We start from the raw sequence: 17,874 nt of genomic DNA on the forward strand, positions 1-17,874 counted from the left end.
ACTAAACAATGTAATGTAGTAGTCGAGGTCAACTACAATCCTAAAATATTAAATGGAAATTCCAGAAATAAACACTTAATAAGTTTTAAATCTCACGCTGTTCTGAGTTGTGTGGTGAAGTCTGGCACCATCCCGCTCCATCAGGGATGTGAATTACCCTTTGTCCACATCCTCTTCCTGTACACTTTCCCCACACATCAGATCAGCTCTGTGGTATCGCAGTGCTAGTGTTCAATCGCCTTATTTTACTTAATAATCATCCCAAAGTGCCAGAGTAGTGGTGCTATTTGAATGCCAAAGAGAAGACATAAAGTGTTTCCTTTAAGTGAAAATGTGAGTACAGTACAATTAGATATTTTGAGAGAGAAAGATACCACATTCACATAACTGATTACAATACATTCTTTTTTTTTTTTCAAAAAAATATATTTTATTGATTTTTATACAGAGGAAGGGAAAAGGATAGAGTTAGAAACATCAATGAGAGAGAACATCAATCATCTGCCTCCTGTACTCTGCCCATTGGGGCTGTGCCTGCAACCAGGGTACATGCCCTTGACCAGACTCAAACCTGGGACCCTTCAGTGTGCAGATCGACACTCTATCCATTGAGCCAAACCAGTTAGGGCCAAAGATCTTATTGCATATGAGAGGCCTGGTGCATGGATCTGTTCTCCGGTGGGGTCCCTCAGCCTGGCCTGCACCCTCTCAATCCTGGACCCTTGATGGAATGTCAGAGAGCCAGTTTTGGCCCCATCCCCTCAGGCCAGGCTGAGGGATCCCACCGGTACACAAATTCATGCTTCGGGCCTCTAGTATATTATTGCTGGCATTTAAAATTTTATATAAGAATACTGGCTGATTTCTTCCAAGTTTTAGTCTAGTTGTGGCAGAGTATAAATGAGAAACTGGCAACCAATATGATAAGTTTACTCAATATATAAAGTATAGCTACTCTTGTGCCTACCTCTGTATTCCTGCAAGAAAAGAATATAAGCAATATAAACTGTAATCTTCAGATTAGAAATTGCTTTCTAACAGAGAAATCCTTTTAGACCCTGAAGTGACAATTTGTACAAAATTATATTTGTTGAAATTCAGTCTGTCTAAGGCTGGCACTAAACAAGAGAAACAATGCCTCTAACAGGAAATAAAGATGCTCTGTTCTAGCTAACATCTAATTACAATACATTCTTGTAATTGTTCTCTTTTATTAATATTTGTTCATTTTTCACTATGCCTAATTTATAAATTAAACTTTATCATAGGTATGTATGTATAGAGAAAAACATTATAGCCCTAGCTGGTTTGGCTCAGTGGATAAAGTATCAGCCTGCAGACCTAAGGGTCCCGAGTTCAATTCCAGCCAAGGGCATGGACCTTGGTTGCAGGCTGCTCCCTGGCCTGTGGCCCTGGTCCAGGAGCATGCAAGAGGCAACCAATCTATGTGTTTCTCTCACATTGATGTTTCTCTCTGTCTTTCCCTCTCTCTTGCACTATTTCTAAAAGATCAATGGGAAAATATCCTCAGGTAAGGATTAAAAATATAAACAAACAAACAGTATATGTAGGGTTTGGTACTATCTGCAGTTTCAGGCAGCCACCGGGAGTCTGGGAACCTATCTCCCATGAATAAGGGGGTATTGACTACTATGCTGTTTCTCTAAAACTGATGACCTCTGAAGACTCCACAAGGAGTATAGTAAAGGATGGATTAATTGCACCTGGGTTGTTTGATATTATGTGTCAATTATGACTAAAATTTATTCAGAAAAAAAAATTACATTTGTAGGTAAATAAGACTGACTCAACCCTCCGGGTATGGCTCAGCAGTTGAGTGTTGACCCAGGGACCAAAAAGTCACCAGTTAGAGCATATGCCCAGGCTTCAGGTTCGATCCCCAGTGTGGGGCATGCAGGAGGCAGCCAATCAGTGATTCTCTCATCATTGATGTTTCTATGTCTCCCTTCCTCTCACTTTCTCTCTGAAATCAATAAAGAAATATTTTTCAAAAATAAAGTAAAAGGTCTTATATTTAGGTCTTAAGATAACAGAATATTATGGCTTATAAAATTTAAATATTTATACAGAGCTAACATCTGTATCAAAGGAGACAGAAAAGTAAATATATTGTTATACTATTCTCATGTACATTCTTTGTTTAATTTCTTTTATTAATCACTATAATTACCACTGTTAACTAGCCCCATTGTTTTGTTTAAAAGTTTAGAAGCATTAAAGCAAATAATACCAAATAATGTAATAGTTTAAACACATATTTTATATTTTATGTTACAATCATAATAGATGTGTATATGATGATTTATTACATTTTTACTGTTTTTTTGGTCTGGTATGGCTGTGTCCTGGGTTGGCTTTCTAAAAAGTTAGTTACCCTATTACACATGTATATGTCCTTCTTACATCCTAACATTAATAGATTTAGTTCTCAATTTTTGTCAGTTATTAGGTATTTCTACTGTTTGCTATTCTGTTGAAACACTTTAATTAAGAGGCTTCCAAGTGAAATATATACTAACATATTTCATATTTCTGAATGAGACAATAGTAGATTAATTGAAGATAAGCTCAATTAAGTTAGCTATTAAATATATGAATCAGATAATTGGCAAGAAAGTAAACTATTAAGTTTTGTTAATCTGATTATCTGAGTTTATAAATTTTTTGGTATATTTTCTTTTTTAGGGAAAATGCCTGGACAGACCTCTTCCTGGCTTCTAAAAAAATATTTGAGGTAGGAGAATCAGTATCTTACTTCTTCCTTTTCCTCTGTTTTACAAAGATTTTGATTTTGAATTAAAGCAATAGGTAAAAGTCACTTTTTGATAATAATTGCTAATCAGATGCCTCCTTATAACTATACTAGAGTCCCAGTATACAATTTGTGCACATTGAAAGGAAATTAATTTGAAAAAATATTTTAATGTCGTTATTCGCCCTTTCTCTATAATAGAAGTGTCAACCAAATTCACAATTGACAATGACAGATCAAAACACACATGTGCAATTGGCACCATGGAGAGCTTTATATGTATCACATATGCACGGGTCAACTTAGCATTTTATATAGAGAGAATAAACTTGCTCAATTAGACCTTCTTTCTGATTTAGCTAAACTTTTTCCAGCCCAGTGAAGCATCCCACTTCTCTTTCAGGCAATTGTTAGCAACAGAGCAGTAAATATCAACACGAAGCAGATTATTATTGTAGGTCACACAGGGAGAACAAAGGTTAAAATATTTAACTGCAGCAGTGTTTGACTATATTCTGCGCAGTGAGAAAACCTGAAGTCATTTTCAAAGTCCACCATTTTTACTGCTTTTCAGCCAGGTCAAGTTTCTAAACTTTCTAAATCTCCATTTTCCGGCTAATGAAAAGAAAATAGGATTCCATCGAGTCTACCTACCTACTCCAGGACTTCTGTGAAGATCAAATGAGATGAGGCATGGGAAAACACTTCACAGACATTTGGTTAAAGTAAAATGTTTGCACCTGGTTATAAAGCAAGACATGTTCCTGGGCTGAAGAAATTCCAAGGAGGCTAGTCTCTAGGGAGAGGAAGCAGGCATTGCTACATGGCGTCATTACCCACGCTCACAGCAACCGTGTCTAGGCTGGGCTGAGCTGTGGGTACATTTTGTGCCATAGGGTCTTGGCAGCATCAGCTGTGATTTGGTGGGCTGTCGTTCTTGGGTGGTGGTGGGGCCTGTGTCTCACTTTGGGGAAGCCAAGTGTTGCTTTGTGGGTGCCAGGTCCACAGTGCTATATCTTTGTAAATGGCCAGTGCGTGTCACAGCAGCTCCTGTGAGCATCGGCCCCCTGGTGGTCAGCGCATGTCACAGCAACTGATGGGACAGATAATTAGCATATTAGCCTTTTATATGTATAGATAGTATCTATGACTACGGTAGGCCAGTTTATGGAATGCCCATATAATGCATTTTTGAAGGGTTCTGAGATTTCAGTATCCCCGAACTACCCTCAATGGATGCCTTAAAATCTACACTTAGACATTTACTGGTATTTCTATGCATCTGTCATTACATTAGCTGAGTTTATCTTTTTAAATAGAAATATTTTTGGCATAGGTAATTACTTTAGAATGAATAACTATCATTCATTTACTATCTGTACTATGAATTGGAGCACTGATCATGTAGGGATAATACTACTACCTAAAAACTGAGAAAGGAATGACAGAAAGAGAAATTAGGGATAACAGAGATAACTTTGTAGTTGTGTCTACACTAGTAATTATTATAGCATTAGCTCCCTTGGCAAGTTTCCTGATTCTTAGGAATATGAACAGCTGTCTGAATGGGTAAATATTTGAGAACAGACTAACATTGGTATACCCTTTCTTCCTTTCTTGGCCTCTCGTCTAAGAACTTGGTTTCTTTTTTTAAAAAGACAAACTGGGCTCTGTTGAAATATGTAGGGTCTCCTACCCCAAAAATATAAAAAATCAGTTAAGAAACCATCTTGGACATATCTATACTTTGATCTAGAATTGATGGATTTAAACTAAGACATAAATTTAAAAAAATATATTATTTTTCATATCTATGGAAAGAAATTTAATTATATATCAAGAGAAGAGAAAGTAATAGAAACAGTACTGAAGTGAAATGTGAATTCTAGACCTGTCCCTCCCTCAAACTGGCCATGTAATCTTAAAAACAAGTAGCTTAATCTCTGGAATTCCTGACATTCTTTTACATTCCCTCTCCCAGGTAAGGTGGAAGGTAACATTGACCATCCTGTCCCCAGGATGAGAACCCCTGTAGGATAACATCTATAAGAATACTTTACATACTGTACATTGTAATATACAAATACAATAAGGATGACATTCCTCTTGATTAGATGGTTCACTGTTGACATTGAAATCAGAGTACCCAATTTCTTTCAGCTCCCAAAGTATGATTCAGAGGTTTAGCAAATACCAACAAAGACACTTTTCAGAAACCCGTAAGAGACCAATCCAGGAAGCAATTAATCCCAGGAGCTCTGGTTTGAATAGAAACAGCTTCAGAGTGACATCCTTGAAGTGTACTGTGAGCAAGCCAACTTCCAGTTGGACAGAGAAGCCAAGGATACCAACAGAAGGTCTTTTTATTTTTATTTTTAGGATTTTAATAAATACAAGTGTAGCTTTTACTGTATCATCATTAATAAAGCCTATGAAATTAGAATTTAGGGGAACTGCTTTTGTAAACAGGGATAATGAATAGTCATTTTATTCCAGTCTCTGAAAAATATTTGTCTCATTTAATTTCTATAGAAGTTGAATACAGAAGAAAATTATTTCAGTTTGATATAGCCTTGAAAAAGAGATCTATTTAATTGACATTCCCAATATCCTTGTGGATTTTATTATTACTGCTTCGATTTCATTAGTTGTAACAATACCTCCTTGTTATTGATGCCTATCAGTGTATAGAATAAAAAAGCAATGAACTGCTGATACAGCACAGGTGATTCTCAGAATCATTGTGCTAAGTGAAAGAAGCAGACATAGAAAAGTAAATATTACATGATGTATACTCATTCATCAAAACAGATTAATTAGGAAGCTTTCCTTATCCCTCCTTAAGTATGATTCAAAGTCCCTCTTCTGGAATCCTATATTATATACCCTACCTTATCTCTATAGAAAGATGATGCTTTACTTTTTTCTCTCTAGTCCTGTTAGCATATTAAAGACACAGACTATATTTTTCATTCCGATTTACCAAATCAAGTATAATGTCAGATTCAGGATAAGCATTCAGTGAATGGCTGAGGAATGGCTTTTCAAGAAACTGGAGATGAGTTCATTTCAGTTGCCAGCATTGCCAGATGCTGTGTCATCCATTCCCTCATTCATTATCAAAGTCCTGCTACTTCAAGGAGTACTTAAGCCATTCGTTTCCTTTCTTTTTACCTTTTTTTTAAAAAAAGCTTTATTGTGGAAATTTCAAACATAAAAGTAAAGAGACTGGTGTAGTGAACTACAGATGTCCATCATCCACCATCAATAGTTATCAACATCCTGCTATTCTTGTTTCATCTATATTCCCACCACTTATTTTTATGCTAAAGTATTTAAAGCAAATTCAACAAATCTTATCATTTGCCCATAAATAGCTCAGTGTGTATATCTAAGTAAACATTTTTCAAATCTTAATGTATTTCTTGCTTTTATTCTAAGCATGTTCTTCTTTTCTTATTCTGTCTGCACGACAATTTAGCCATTATAATTGTAAGTACTGCTACCATATTCTTTAAAATGTCTACTAGTCCTCCTTCATGCTCTACTTGGGGTTCTTTTTTCCCCTCTCCCTATATATTGAAATGTTTAATTGTGTTAAAATACACATAACATAAAATGTACCATTTTAACTATTCTTTTTTTTTTTAATATATTTTATTGATTTTTTACAGAGAGGAAGGGAGAGAGATAGAGAGCTAGCAACGTCGATGAGAGAGAAACATCGACCAGCTGCCTCTTTCACACCCCCTACCAGGGATGTGCCTGCAACCAATGTGCATGCCCTTGACCAGAATCGAACCTTTCAGTCCACAGACCGACACTCTACCACTGAGCCAAACTGGTTTCGGCCCATCTTCACTATTCTTAAGTATAAAGTTCAACAATGTTACACCCATTCACATTGTTGTGCACATAATCTCCAGAATTTTTTTCATCTTGCAAAACTGAAATTCCATCCCCATTAAACAGCAACTCCCCATTTCTCCTTCCCCCAGCTATCCTGCTTTTAACTCTGTGACCTTGGCTAGTCTAGATAGCTCATATTAATGGCACCAGTGATTTGGAAGAGGAGTACAGTCTTTTTCTTTTTTTAATATGTTTCTTATTGATTTTAGAGAGAGAGGAAGGGAGAAGGATAGAGAGAGAGAAACATCAATGATAGAGAAACATCATTCGGTAGCCTCCTACACACTCCCCCTATCCCCCAGTGAGGATTGAGCCTGACATGTGCCCTACCAACCGGGAATTAAACCAGTGATCTGGCTCATGGATCAGTGCTCAACCACTGAGCCACACCAGCCAGCCAGTCTTTGTCTTTTTGTTGCTACCTTAATGCAGGTGTCAGTTTCCTTTGTTTTTTAAGGATGAATAGTATTGCATTATGTGCATAAACCACATTTTGTTTATCCATTTATTCAGTGGGCACATGGGTTGCTTCCACTTTTGGGCTACTGTGAGTAATGCTGCTGTGAACATGCCTGTACAAGTAACCTTTTGAGACTCTGCTTCCAATTTTGGGGGGCATTTACCCAGAAGGGGAATTGCTATCTCATAAAGTAGTTCTATTTTTAATTGTTGAGGCACTACTGTACTGTTTTCCACAGCGGAAATGTACTATTTTACATTCCTACCAGCAGTGCATAAGGATTCTAATTTTTCCACAGCCTTGCCAATATTGGGTTATTTTCTGTTTTTTTGGATAACAGCCATTTTAATGGGTGTGGAGTACAATAAGTAATTTTTAACTAGACTTTATTTTTTAGAGCAGTTTGACAAACACTTTTTTAAAATATTATACTTTTATTATTACAATTAAGAAAATAAATATTTCCTTTACATCATCTAACAAAGAAGAGATTTCTAACCTGCTCTTCCCATCATTTTCTTCATGTCTCTGCTCTTCCATGTTTTCAGATTAGAAACTGTAGAACCACCCCGATTCTTCTTCTCTCACCCCATATTGAATTTATTAGAAAAGCCCCACATATAACTAGGATGCCCTCACACACATTTCTCACCCTCTGACCATGGCCACCACCCTGGTCCAAGCTATCGCCTTCTCTCCTAGATTATTTCACTAACTGTCCAAGAGATAAGGTTGCTATTTCAATAACCTCCCTGCTTGTCCAACCTTGTCCCTGTTTAATATATTCTTACCTCAGCCACCAGCATGATCCTATTTAGACAAATATAACATATGACACTCCTCTGCTCAAAGCCTTGAAGTTACTCCCCATTTCACACTCAATAAAAATTAAAGTTCTTACAGTGGCCTCTGAGGCCCTATGTAAACCGGGCCCAGGTTACATCCATGTACCTATCTGAGCTCTCTTCTCTTTCCCTACATTCATTCTCCGTTAGCCATTGTGCCATTGCTTGGTATGTGTGTGTGTGTGTGTGTGTGTGTGTGTGTATGAACACACTGCCGTACTCCCAGCTCAGGGTTTTGCACTTCCTATTCCCCTTGTCAAGAACACTCTTTCCTCTGAAAGCTGTTTGACTCGCTCCCTTACTCCTTTGACACATCACCATCACAGGGAGGCTGTCTCTGAACACCTTTTTAAAAATAGAAATCAACTTTTTCCCCAAGAATTTTATGTTTTCTTCCCCAGCTTTACTCTATCCCATAAATTTCATCATTATCTAACATTACATATTTACTTGTTTGTTTGTTTTCTGGCCCTGTAATAAAAGAGTAATATGCAAATTAACCACCACTCCAATATGCCCACCAGCCAATCAGGAGTAAGTATGCAAATTAACCCAATCAAGATGGCTGTGACTATGGAGAGAGCAGGAGGGAGGCTTGGGTTTCCCCAGTGATGGAGGAAGCCAAGCTTTCCACACACCCTGGCTGGCTCAGGTCTCTGCTTAAGGCTACAAAGTTTCAATTATAGGAGATAAATCCAAACAAAAATGGCTGCAGCCATGGAGCTGGAGAGAGCAGAAGCTAGGGTTTCCCCTGGCGATGGAGGAAGCCAAGCTTTCCACCTGCCCTGCCAGCCTAGGTCTCCACTCCAGGCTCCAAAGTTTCAATTATTGAAGATAAATAAGTCTTAACAGAAATGGATGCAGCCTTGGAGCGAGCAGAAGGCTTCGTTCTGCTCCAGGCTACAAAATTTCAAGTGTAGAAAATAAGTAAATCCCAGATACCAGGGCCTCTGCTTGGGTCACCGGGGGCGGGGGGGAGGAGGAGGCAGGAGGGTATGGCTGGCCTGAAAACCATCACAGGCCCCTCGCCCAGGCCACCCCACGCACCAAGGGAACCCCCACCCTGATCTGGGACATCCTTCAGGGCAAACCAGCTGGCCCCCACCCGTGCACCAGGCCTCTAGCCTATCTAATAAAAAGAGTAATATGCAGATTAGCTATCACTCCAACACACATGATGGCTGCCCCCATGTGGTCAAAGATCCTGCCCCCATGTGGACACAAGATAGCCGCCACAAGATGACCAGCAGGGGAGGGCAGTTGTGAGGGACCAGGCCTGCAAAGGAGGGCAGTTGTGAGGGACCAGGCCTGCAAAGGAGGGCAGTTGGGGGTGATCAGGCCTTCAGGGGAGGGCAGTTAGGGGTGACCAGGCTGGCAGAGGAGGGAAGTTGGATGCAAACAGGCTGGCAGGAGAGCAGTTAGACATCAATCAGGCTGGCGGAGGAGTGGTTAAGGGGTGAGCAAGCTGGCAGGCAGAAGCGGTTAGGGACAATCAGGAAGGAGGGCAAGTGAGCAGTTGGGAGCCAGCAGTCCTGGATTGTGAGAGGGATCCCAGATTGGAGAGGATGCAGGCTGGGCTGAGGGACACCCCCACCCCCCAATGCATGAATTTCATGCACTGGGCCTCTATGAATAAGCTTCAGATAGAATTCTTGGTACATATGGCTCAATAAATACTTATTGAATCAATTCAATTTCTACATCTATGCATATTTTTGTGTCCCCAGATCTGCATAACAACCTGAAAGGCAAAATGAGACAATCTGCATCTTTCCCAAACAAGAAGACTGGTATAAATTGGACAGATGATGAAAAAAGCATCTACAGGGATAAAAAAATAGCTCAAACTGAAGAAATATTGCAATATTTGATCCCTATCATGGAAAGCACTACAAACGTGAGAACCAATCAGATAAAACGAATTTTCAGTCCTCGCAACAACTTCCAAATCCAAAATCAAATGTAAGTCAATACAATTTTGTCATTATTAACTATTTTATCCATTATTTTTTAAGGAAACAAAACTAATTAATTCATCGTCTTAAGAAAGAAACATGGGTGGGCAAGGCGGGGGAAAAGGAGACACCCACAAATATGTCAACATTAAAAAGGTTTAATAAAAAAATGAATAAACAAACATGTAAATAGAATGGTGGCAGCTACACCACATTGGACACAGGAACAAAGACCCAAAGCCATATGAAAACACTGGCTATGTGAGGGAGTAAGTTATCTGGCCTTACTTGATTGTTTATCACATGAAAACACTCATTAATTTGAATCTGTGAATAAAGTATTCATTAATAAATTATGAACATAGATTGACCTGAAATTTCTCAGATGGCTTTAAACTAACAATCCTAGCCCTAACCGGTTTGGCTCAGTGGATAGAATGTCTGTCTATGGATGAAGGTTCCCTGGTTTGATTCCGGTCAAGGCATGTACCTTGGTTGCGAGCACATCCCCATTATGTGCGGGAGGCAGCTGATAGATGTTTCTCTCTCATCGATGTTTCTAACTCTCAATCTCTCTCCCTTTTTCTCTGTAAAAAATCAAAAAAATATATTTTAAAAATAAAAAATAAACTAAAACTCCTAGGGAACAACTTGAGTTACTTTAGCTTATTGATACTCATAGGAAAACAAAAGTGATGAGACCAGACTTCTTTTAAAGATTAAAAAAAAAAAAAATGAAACCTATATAAATAAAAGTAAGACAATGACAAGTTGAAAATAAGAAATATAATACTAATATTACCAACAAATTTTGAAAAACTGTTTTCTATATGCTAGACACAGTTCTGTGTTCACACATACATCTTACCTTCTACACATGAGTAAACTGAGGTACAAAGAAGTTAACTTATGTGTTCAAGGTCACACAGCTAGAAGGTAACAGAATTGGAGTCAATCCAACTAGACATTCTGAGTCCAGAGGCTTTTATCACAATGCTTTGACATTTCTTCTTATAATATACTTCATATTCAAAGACAGCCTACAAACCAATGACAAAATTATTAATATTTCAATAGGAAAATGAGCAAATTCTATGAACCAGAAATTTACTAAGGAAAAAAAAGACATGACCAATGAACATTTTTAATTGTTCAATCTACTTAAATTTAAAGAAGGCAAATTAAAACAATAATGAAATGCTATTTATTTTTGCCTCTCACTGGAAAGAATTAATTCACTAATTGTTGGAATGTAAACTTACAGAGTTCCTTGAAGACAGTCCAACAATATAAATGAAAAATCCTTAATATTTATATTCATTTTAATAAGAAATTCTACTTTTAGAAATTGATCCTAAGGACAAAATAAAAACTAGATATAGGCAACAGGATTTCTGTAGTGATGTTCATCTCAGTATTGTTTATAAGAACCAAAGAAAAAAGAAACAATTTTGAAAAAGAATAATAAAGTAGAAAGCACCAATCTATCTGATGTCAACACCCTGTGCTGGTATATAGCCACTGCAATCAAGAGAGTAGTATGGAGGAGGAACAGACATATATATCAGTGCAACGAAACAGAGAGCCCAGAAATAGACCCATACAAATGCTTGATGAATTTTAACAAAAGTGCAAAAGCAATTCAATAATGGGGAGATAGAAATTTCAACCAAGGTTGCTGGAACAATTAGATATTCATAGGCAAAAAGAAAAAAAAAGAAAAAGAAATTTGACCTAAACTCATCTCTTATACAAAAGTAATAATAATAATTGAAAATGGATCATGGATTTAACTGCACAACATAAATTTATAAAACTTCTAGAAAAAAATAGGAACTCTTTATAGAATTTGGGCAAAAAGCATAATCCATAAAGAAAAGTAGATGTTAGATTTCATCAAAATAACAGTGTTTGCCCTTCAAAAGACACAGTTAAAAGGATAAAAACCTATAAAATTGGGGGGGAAATATTTGCAAATCGCCTAAAAAGACTGGTATGTTGCCCGGCCAGCATGAGTGGTGACCTATGTTCCAGGAGGTCACAGTTCAGTTCGAGATCAATCAGGGCACATGCCCAGGTTGTGGGCTCAATCCCAAATATGGTGTGTGGAGGAGGCAGCCAGTCAATGATTCTCTATCATCATTGATGTTTTTATCTCTCTCTCTCTCCCTCTCCCTTCTTCTCTGAAATAAATATATATATATATGGAGAGAGAGAGAGAGAGACTGTATCTAAATTAAAGAAGTCTCAAAATGTAACAGTATAAATATTTCATTCAGAAAATGAGCAAAATGTAGGAGGAACACATTTCACCAAACAGAGCATACAGATGGCATATAACCACACAAAAACAAGTTCCACATCATGAACTATTAGGGAAATGCAAATTAAAGCTGCAATGAGAGAGCTGCACACTATCAGAATGGCTAAAATTAAAAAATAGGGTAACACTGTGCCAGGGCCTGCCTGGCAGGTTCAACCGGGCTGAGGTAGGGAGGTGGGAATTGAGAAAAGAAAGAGAGACAGGAAAGCGGGGTCCGGAGGACTACAAGCCATCAAGGAACTCTAGCAAGTTTATTCACTGCGTAATGCTTTTTATACACAAGGCACGAATTAGGAGGTCTGTCCAGAGGAACGTATCCTTCGTTCCTCTTAAATCTCTAAAGGAGAGAGAGAACTGAAGGACAAATTCTTAGTACAGTAAAACTCAGAAAATAGTTACAGACTTCTTGGCAAGCCATGAAAGGTTGCTCTCATTTTACTGATAATCGCCATCTAAACAAGTCAGGGAAATACTGTGTGGGTAGGGGGCCAGCCCTGCTAGCCCCTTCAGATGCAAGGACCTTGTCAGCTTACATCCTGTCACCAACAACACTGAATGCTGAGAAGGGTGCAAAGAAATTGGGTCACTCATACATTGCTTGTGGGAATGTAAAGTGGCCCAGCCACTCTGGAAAACAGGTTTACAGTTTATTTAAGAACCCAATATCTATACTAATAAAAGCCTAATTGGTTCTCACATGCAATATCATCACAAGATGGCTGCCACAAGATGGCAACGTGCACAGCGAGGCGGGGCCTGGTGGCTGCTCCGCAAAGTGAGGCCTGGGGGTCCCATGGTGTGGAGGAGACCCATCCCAACGTCTCAGCTGCTTCCTGCGGCAGAGGTGGGTCCCAGTGGAGGAGGCGGGTCCCAGTGGAGGAGGCAGGTCCCAGTGGAGGAGGGCGGTTGGGCATCAATCAGGCAGGCAGGGGAGTGGTTAGGGGGTAATCAGGCTGGCAGGCAGAAGCGGTTAGACTAGAGGTAATCAGGCAGGCAAGCAGGCGAGCAGTTAGGAGCCAGTGGTCCTGGATTGTGAGAGGGATGTCTGACTGCTGGTTTGCAGGATCGGGCCTAAACCAGCAGTCCGACATCCCCTGAGGGGTTCCAGATTGGAGATGGTGCAGGCTGGGCTGAGGGACACACCCCTCCTCGGGCACGAATTTTGTGCAACAGGCCACTAGTATAACTATAACTACCATATAACCCCGAAATTGCTCTCCTAGGCATTAATCCCAGAGAAATGAAAACTTACATTCACACAAAAACCTGGGCACGGATGTTTATAGTAGCTTAATTTGTAATAGCCACAAACTGGGAGCAATCTGCATGTCCTCCAATGGAGGAATTAGTAACACTCTGTAGTACAGCCTGTCCATGGACTCGACTCAGCAAGAATAAGGAGTGAATGGCTGATACACAGAACAACCTGGATCAATTATTCAGAGGGTGGTGCGGGGTGAAAAAAGCCAGTCCCAAAGGTTACACATGGTAGGATTCTGCTTATATAACATTCTTGAGATAAAGTTATATAATTCAGACAATAGGTTAATGACTGCCAGGAGTTGAGGAGCTGGTCAAGGAGAAAAGTGGAGTGTGTCCATCAAAAGGGAACAGGAGGGAACTGTTCTGAACCTCAACAATGTCAATGGCTACTAGCATATCCTGATTATATTGTACTATTGTTTTTGCAAGATACTACATCTGGAGGAAACGGGGGGAAGGATACATGGGACCTCCCTGTATTATTTCTTCTGTCAATGAGTCTGCAGTCATCTCAAAACGTTTTTTGGTTTCTTGTTTTTTTTATTTCAGAGAGGAAGGGAGAGGGAGAGATAGAAACATCAATAATGAGAGAGAATCATTGATTAGCTATTTCCTGCATGCCCCACACTGGGGGTCAAGCCTACAACTCAGGCATGTGCCCTGACCAGAAATCAAACAGTGACCTCCTGGTTCATAGTTCGATGCTCAACCACTGAGCCATGCCAGCCAGGCTCAAAATTAATGTTTTAACTAAAAAAATAATTGAGATTTTTTTGTGATGAAAAATGGGATTCTAAAGAAAGCTGAGGTATTTAAAGCAACTGCAACTTGTAATTTATAAAATCTCCTTCTCTCAAGGAAAACTACCTTTTCTTGGATGTACAGTGATCTCTTTACTGACCATAGAGGAAACTTAGAGTGTGTATACTGAGCTCATTATAATAGAATAAACAGATTAGATTTGTGAAAAGTTAGAGGACATTTCCTTCCACTAGGTGTATAATAAGTAGCTGAGACCCAGAGTGCCCATTAATATACCAGGAAGCCTGGGGTCAGGGCAGGTTTCTGAGTAAACACAGCTTCTAGGCATTTAGAAATACAGAATTGGAGGCATAACAGGGACATAGTGGTAAAAGTCTTAAGGGAGGATGAACTCACCAAAGGAGGAAAAATAGACTTATACTATTACAAGTCCCTAGGATATATGCCGGGCAAAAACTCAGGCACTTCCTTTCTTTTCTAGGCTAAACTCAGCTCCTTATGTACACTTAAAGAGATACAGCGCATCCTGGGCGCCATCCAACACCCTCCCTTTCATAGGCCAAAGGAACCTCCTGGCCAGCTCCTCAGAGAGGCTCCAGTCTGTGTCCCAGAAGTCGTGTGAAAGCCTGTCCCTTTTCAGAGGACACAAGAAAAGGAAAGCGTGCTCTGCGATCAGTGCCGTAAAGACTAAAGACATGAAACCTGTTGTGGGCAAATGGGAGACCCCTCCCCTGGGCTTGGAGAAGGGCGTGACTGTTACCAAAGGCCGGAGTTCTCAAGCTGTAGAATCCAACCAGCAACCCTCCATGCGGATAGCCCCCCCACCAACTCAGCCTGACAGTGAGCAGCCAGCAAAGAATGAGGGACAGCCCACCTTCCATCTGAAGGTCCAACGGCAGAAATGATCTAGCTTTTTGCTGCTCTGAAGTCTGTGGGTGAAAGATAACATATGCTTACCTATTAAAAAGAAAAGAGAAAAGCCCTCTCCATCCCTCTTATCACCATTTCTCTCCCTACGCATACATATGCACATACTAAACTAGATACTCCATCTTCTGTAGTGAGGACGTCTTTCAGAAATATAAAAGGGGATCTGGAGCCCTGATCAGTGTGGTGCAGTGGTTAGAGCATTGTCCCATGTACTGAAGGGTCATGGGTTCGATTCCTAGTCAAAGGCAGGTACCTGAGTTGCAGGTATGGGGTGTGTGGAGAGGCAACCAATAGATGTGCTCTCACATCAATGTTTCCCTCTCTCCTCTCTCTCCCCTCCCCTCCTCTTCCCTCCCTTTCCTTCCCCTCCTCTCCCCTCTTCTCCACTCCTTCCTTCTTTCTGTCCAATCTCTAAAAATCAATGGGGAAAAATATCCTCAGGTGAGTATTAACAAACAAAAGGGAAATCTAGAGAAAACATAGCAGATTTTAAATTGTCTTAGGTATTATACTACCGTGTTTCCCCGAAAATAAGACATCCTCTGAAAATAAGACCTAGTGCATGGAAAGATAAGACATCCTCTGAAAATAAGACCTAGCGCAACTTTGGGAGAAAAAAGTTAATATAAGACACTGTCTTATTTTCGGGGAAACAGGGTAGTATTTAATTTTTGTCAAGATGGAAAAAAAATATTTATTTCTGATTTCTTTCAAAATGATTTATTTATATAACACCAAAAATAAGCACTCAGGAAGGAATGACTTGTGCTATTATTGACTTCAATGTCCCTATTAGGCCCTTGAATGAATCAGTCAACAAACAACATTTCCTGAATTTTTGTTATATCTGTAGTGTGCTAAAAACAATTAGTGATTTTTTTAAAAAGACACTTTTCCCTCCCCGCTGGTGTGGCTCAGTGTTGTGGAACTACGAACCAGGAGGTCATAGTTTGATTCCTGGTCAGGGTACATGTCCAGGTTGTGGGCTCGATCCCCAATAGGGGCATGAAGGATGCAGCCGATCCATGATTCTCTCTCATCATTGATGTTTCTGTCTCCCTCTCCCTCTCTGAAATCAATTAAAAAAAAACCACATATTTTAAAAAGACATTTCTCTCTACTGGAAGATTACTGTATAATTGTACATATAAAACATATATGACTAAAATAATTGCAGAAAACCAGGAAAATGGCGGGGGCTCCCGAGTTGGGGAGCCTCTCGCTTCCGCGGGCCGTGGAGAGCGTGGCCGGGACAGAAGACCGCGCCGCGGGCCCCGCCGCCACTCCGCGGGAGGATTTCCGCGTGCGCTGCACCTCGAAGCAGGCCGTGCTGGAGCTGATGGAGCTGTGCGGCCGCTTCGTGCGGCAGCTCGGGGACGCGCTGCCGGCGGAGGTTCGGGAGCCCGCGCTGCGAGACGCGCAGTGGACGTTTGAATCTGCTGTGCAAGAGAATGTCAGCATTAATGGGCAGGCATGGCAAGAAGCTTCAGATGATTGTTTCAGGGATTCTGATATCAAAGAACTTGAAGATCACTTTGATGAAATCATAGTAGACTTAGCCACGAAACGTAAGCAGTATCCCAGAAAGATCCTTGAATGTGTCATAAAAATTATAAAAGCAAAACAAGAAATTCTGAAAGAATACCACCCTGTTGTACACCCAGTGGACCTAAAATATGACCCTGATCCTGCCTCTCGTGTGGAAAATTTGAGATGCAGAGGAGAAACAGTAGCAAAGGAGATCAGTGAAGCCATGAAGTCCTTGCCTGCATTAATTGAACAAGGAGATGGATTTTCCCAAGTGTTAAAGATGCAGCCTGTTATCCAACTCCAGAGAATCCACCAAGAAGTCTTTTCCAGTGGTTATAAGGAGCCAGATGCTAAACCTGAGAACTTTATAACACAAATAGAAACCACACCAACAGAGACTTCTACCAGCAAAACCACTAACGTGGTACTGAAAAGAAAGCAAACTAAAGACTGCCCCCAGAGAAAATGGTATCCGTTGCGGCCAAAGAGAATTAATCTTGATACGTAAGCTATTTTTGTTTATCTCGGGAGTTGAAATTAGGCTGTCATCATTTAGATTAAAGTCTGATGCCTAGACAGGACTTCATTTAAAATAACAAGTAACTCTTTAGTGATTTCTTTATACAGATGTAATAACTCTGTCCTGGGGTATGATGTAATATTGTATATCCTCAATGTTTCGTCTATAGTTGATGAAAAGCATAGTTTTAAAATGTTGGCACAAAGCCCATCAATGGGTATAAACAGTACAGTCTTTTACTGTCCTAAAATGCCATCAACTCTTGGCTGCTTTTATGGAATTTTATGAGTAACATTCTGTCAGTTTTCTGGATCTACTGCTTTCTTTTAAAAAGAGCTGTGTAACAGTTGTCTTCATTTAAGTGCTGAGAGGAATCACCAGTTCTGCACTGGAACACATGGAGGGTTTTTTTTTTGTTTTTGTTTTGTTTTTTTGGTGTTTTTTGTTTTCAATGTGATTTCTTTTATCAAATGAATGTGCAAATGAAAGACTAGCTTTGACTTTGTCACTAGTTCAACTAATTTAGATCTGTGAGTATAATTGTAGGAAGTTTTGTTTTTATTTTGTGTTATAAGACAAGACAGCTATTATTTGTGTAAGAATT

The 17,874-nt window shown here is 39.6% G+C and overlaps 2 protein-coding genes across 5 annotated transcripts in view; both read left to right on the plus strand.

Moving 5' to 3' along the window:
- AGBL3 (AGBL carboxypeptidase 3) overlaps positions 1-15,506 on the plus strand; it is a 61,475-nt gene extending 45,969 nt beyond the window's left edge. For 2 of the 4 annotated variants that reach the window (XM_045576965.1, XM_036427581.2), the window contains 4 exons: positions 2,707-2,755; positions 4,934-5,130; positions 9,715-9,949; positions 14,772-15,506. In XM_045576965.1, coding sequence (XP_045432921.1) covers positions 2,707-2,755; positions 4,934-5,130; positions 9,715-9,949; positions 14,772-15,195 — 905 coding nt within the window. In that variant the 3' untranslated portion in view covers positions 15,196-15,506. Of the gene's footprint in view, positions 1-2,706; positions 2,756-4,933; positions 5,131-9,714; positions 9,950-14,771 lie in introns of those variants that run through there. The other 2 variants (XM_045576967.1, XM_045576971.1) reach the window with 2 other exon arrangements.
- Positions 15,507-16,248: 742 nt separating this feature from the next.
- Positions 16,249-17,597, plus strand: LOC118713260 (kinetochore-associated protein NSL1 homolog). The gene has a single exon (XM_036427671.2). It carries the CDS (start codon positions 16,410-16,412, stop codon positions 17,256-17,258), a length of 849 nt encoding a protein of 282 aa, XP_036283564.1. The 5' UTR covers positions 16,249-16,409; the 3' UTR covers positions 17,259-17,597.
- Positions 17,598-17,874: the final 277 nt, after the last annotated feature.

This window comes from Pipistrellus kuhlii, unplaced genomic scaffold, assembly GCF_014108245.1.
Source record: "Pipistrellus kuhlii isolate mPipKuh1 unplaced genomic scaffold, mPipKuh1.p scaffold_m20_p_10, whole genome shotgun sequence".
Classification (NCBI taxonomy): domain Eukaryota; kingdom Metazoa; phylum Chordata; class Mammalia; order Chiroptera; family Vespertilionidae; genus Pipistrellus; species Pipistrellus kuhlii.

Excerpts from the sequence above, each read along its gene's own strand:
- LOC118713260 (XM_036427671.2), top strand. The coding sequence starts at position 16,410 with ATGGCGGGGGCTCCCGAGTTGGGGAGCCTCTCGCTTCCGCGGGCCGTG.